The 3725-nt window shown below is 54.0% G+C and overlaps 1 protein-coding gene across 1 annotated transcript; it reads left to right on the top strand.

The window, feature by feature from the left end:
• Positions 1–1645: 1645 nt before the first annotated feature.
• LOC144123737 (uncharacterized) lies at positions 1646–2878 on the top strand. The gene has a single exon (XM_077656507.1). It carries the CDS (start codon positions 1646–1648, stop codon positions 2876–2878), a length of 1233 nt encoding a protein of 410 aa, XP_077512633.1.
• Positions 2879–3725: the final 847 nt, after the last annotated feature.

The following is a 3725-nucleotide window of genomic DNA, read 5'->3' on the forward strand; positions in this document are numbered from 1 at the left end:
GAAGCTGCTCTGTACGGCGCGGTTGAGGTGCCCACGGAGAAGTGAGACAGTTACTGCGCCTTTTCTTTCCTCAAAAAATCAATAAAGTTTTTAGCGCCGGCGCTGCAGGTTTGAATACTCCCGGTTTGTTTTCTGCTGGCTACCATTCGCAGGGAAGTGTTCGAAACTTTTCGCATAAGCTTGGCTTCATTAGGGCCTCTGCTACGCTGCGGCTTTCCATTTTCCACTGAATTTCCTCATGTAGCCACATTACCTCATGTAGCCTCATGTAGCCACATTAAAAGGGCAGTGTCGAATTTTACAAGCTCCGCTGAAATTTTTTAACCCTAATGTTGCCAATCAGCAGTACTTAGCATTTGGTCTATTTAGCGCAGCTAATCTGTGGTGGCCAGTGGTGGGACAGTAGTCGTGTCGTAACAACTGGGGGCAGCGGTGTGATAGAAATTGTGTCGTAACAACTGCTTGGCAGCGGCGGAATTGTCCAAGATTGGCCCGGGCTTCAGCAGGGATGATCTCTGGAATTATCGCAAGCCCACTGCTTCCTGCCCTTAAGTGTGCGTCATCGGATGCATCGCCGGGCCCCGTTTCCCTCTACCGACACAGGACGACCACATCGCACCCTTTCCCGTACCAGAAAAAAATCGCTGTCATTCCCGTCAGCACCGCCCTTGGAAGGGGAACACCCGTTCCTCGGGATATCTTGGAAGCCACCATCGTCATCAACGGCAACATATTCGCGAGCTTTAAAAGAACAACCGCCGTAGACGCAGCTCTGCAGGATCGATGACTGTGCCACGCTACAGTCCTCAAACCAGTTCGCTCTCGCTATGCATGCAAATCAAACTTACTCTCTTTTTGCTAAACAATCAAACAATTACTTTCTGGTACAGCTGCCGATCCCACGGCGCTGTGTCAGGGTTGCAGCTGAATGTTTTCGCGTCATACACTTGCTACTAATCATATCTGGCAACCTTGAGACTAACCCATGTCCTGCCAACCTGGATGGTGTATTGACAGAGTTCCAGAAGCTTACTGCAGGCCAAACTAAACTTGCTGAAGGAATACAGGAACTCAAGGCTCAGCTGATAACAAAAGACAAAACAATAAACGATTTAAGCAAGCTCATGACTGACTTAAAAACCCATTATCAAGCTCTCATACCTCTTTGTGTGTGAGTACCTGGGTACAATACGAACGGCACAACTGAAACAACCGGCGTCGTCTCCGAATTGGGTGCTCGCATTGATGACGGTGACAACCGATCGCGCCGTAATAATCTCATCTTCTACAGAATTCGTGACACCACTGCTAATGAAACCTTTGCCGAATGAGCAAAACTAGTGCTCAAAATCTGCAGCGATCATCTACAAACTGTAGCGAACCATGACGGCCGCGCCTGATGCCGCGTAGGCAGATCATTGACCAAGCGCGGATGGAGACGAGGTACCGGTGAAAGACGAAGTTTCGCCGCCTGGTTTTCTTGGACTGGCTGTCGGCGCTGCTCGCTGTCCTGCTCGTCGTTTTGTGTCGCCCGCCTTGAACTCTTTCCCCTGACTTATTTGTGTACAAACCCCCTTTCACTTGGTGGAGGTACGGATTTGCTGACACCCTGCAGCTTCGAAGTCGTACGCTTCCGGTCATCACCATGCCCAAAGATTCTAGCCCCACTTCTGCCGCCCTGCCGCCGACCGTCGTCTGCGCTGGAGCTTTGCGCCAGCGCGATTCTGCTGTATTCAGCGGAACCGGGGACCATGACGTCGAGGACTGGTTAACCTCGTACGAGCGGGTAAGCACCCATAACAAATGGGACGATGCCCTCAAACTGAACAACGTCATCTTCTATCTTACGGACGTTGCGAATCTGTGGTACCGCAACCATGAGGCTGGCATCACATCGTGGTCCGCCTTCAAGCAGAATTTCGCCGACGTCTTCGGCCGGTCCGCGGTGCGCAAGTTGCGCGCCGAGCAACTCCTACGTGCTCGGGCTCAGCTGCCTGGTGAAAATTTCACCAGCTACATTGAGGATGTGGTGGACCTGTGTAGCCGTGCGGATTCTTCGATGCCGGAGCGCGCCAAGATCGATCACATCCTGAAGGGCATCGACGACGACGCGTTTCAGATGCTTCTGGCCAAAAATCCAGCAACCGTCGTCAACGTCATTGCCCAATGCCAAAGCTACGACGAACTACGCAAGCGCCGTCTTCTCACTCGCTCTCCACTCTCTAACCCGGAGCCTCTGGGGGCTTTGACGTCTGACTCCGACCACTCGACGCTGTTACCTCAGATAAAGCAGTTTGTTCGCGAAGAAGTTGCTCGTCAGCTCTCTCTCATCCACCCGAGTCCTGACGCTCCCTCTCCTCTTGGGTTTTCGCTTCACCGCGTCATCCGAGAACAAGTCGCCGAGGCTCTTCCTACCCTGTCTGAAGTTCATTCCGTCCCTCCTTTGTCGTACACTGAAGCCGCGACACATTATAGCCCCCTCCACTCCTGTGGCGGCGTCCTTGACGTACGCAGAATGGGTTGCGCAGCCTCGGCCTGTGGCGTTTTCACCCAGTTCGCCTGTCCTGCGTCCGGCACCGGTCCCACCAGCGGCCCCTCTTCATCCTCCCTCTTCGCCACATTAAAACCCTTGGCGCACACCGGACAATCGGCCTATATGCTTTTCGTGCGGTTTCGCCGGCCACGTGGCACGCCACTGTCGTCGCCGTATGGTCGGCCCTCCAGCGTTTGCGCCTTCAGCCTGCTCACCCCAGCTTTTTCGGGCTGCTCCACTTCCGGAATCTTATGCCAGCGACCAGCGTCCGTATACGACCTGTCGATCCCCGTCCCCACGTCGCCGTTCACTGTCGCCTATGCTCCGTCGCCCTACGTTCGCTGACGAGGGAAACTAAGTTCCGCAGTTCCAGAGGCAAGCACTGCGTGCTGTTCGAACAGTTCAAGGCCTCATCCTTCTCCCACGAACATTCTAGTGGTGTCTGTCGACGGTCGTCTGTCTGTGTCCGCGCTTGTCGACACGGGTGCTGCTGTGTCAGTGATTGATGAGAGACTGTGCCTTCGCCTACGGAAAGTGACGACGCCATTTTCTGGCTTGTCGCTTCGCACTGTAATCGAAGAGCGGATCGCACCTTTGGCCACATACACAGCGCTGGTTGTCATCGCTGACATTTTGTACAGTGTAGAATTCTTGGTCTTGCCGTCTTGTTCCCACGACGTGATTTTCGGGTGGGACTTCCTGTCAAAAAGTAACGCCGTGATCGATTTCGCCCGCGCTGAGGTAGAATTTTCTGCATTTTGCGACGAACTGGCCGACGACCTCTTTTCGTGTGTCCGCAGAAGGTCACCGTCACTGAAGACGTCCTTATCGCTCCGGAGGCTTCAGCGCTTGTATCCCTCTCGTGCCCTGCCACGCCGGCCGTCACCGTTTTATTTACGCCGTCTTCTTCCTTTGTCCACCGCAAAAACCTACTGCTGCCGTCTGCTGTTCTCGATGTTCACGGAGGTCTCACGAAGATGCTTATCAACAATCCATCTTCTTGCCCGCTTACCCTGCTACGGGGCGAATCTCCTGGTTCAATTCAACCTGCCCACATTCTCCCTGACCTGGATGCCCCCGTTACCTCCCGCCGTTCCTCCATCAACGCTCTTCATTCCGATTCGGCACCTGATTCATTGCCCGACGCCGCTTTTTAAGCCGCCATCGACGACGCTCTTCCTTCTGCCCACCG

Source organism: Amblyomma americanum, chromosome 1, assembly GCF_052857255.1.
Source record: "Amblyomma americanum isolate KBUSLIRL-KWMA chromosome 1, ASM5285725v1, whole genome shotgun sequence".
In the NCBI taxonomy this organism is placed as follows: Eukaryota; Metazoa; Arthropoda; class Arachnida; order Ixodida; family Ixodidae; genus Amblyomma; species Amblyomma americanum.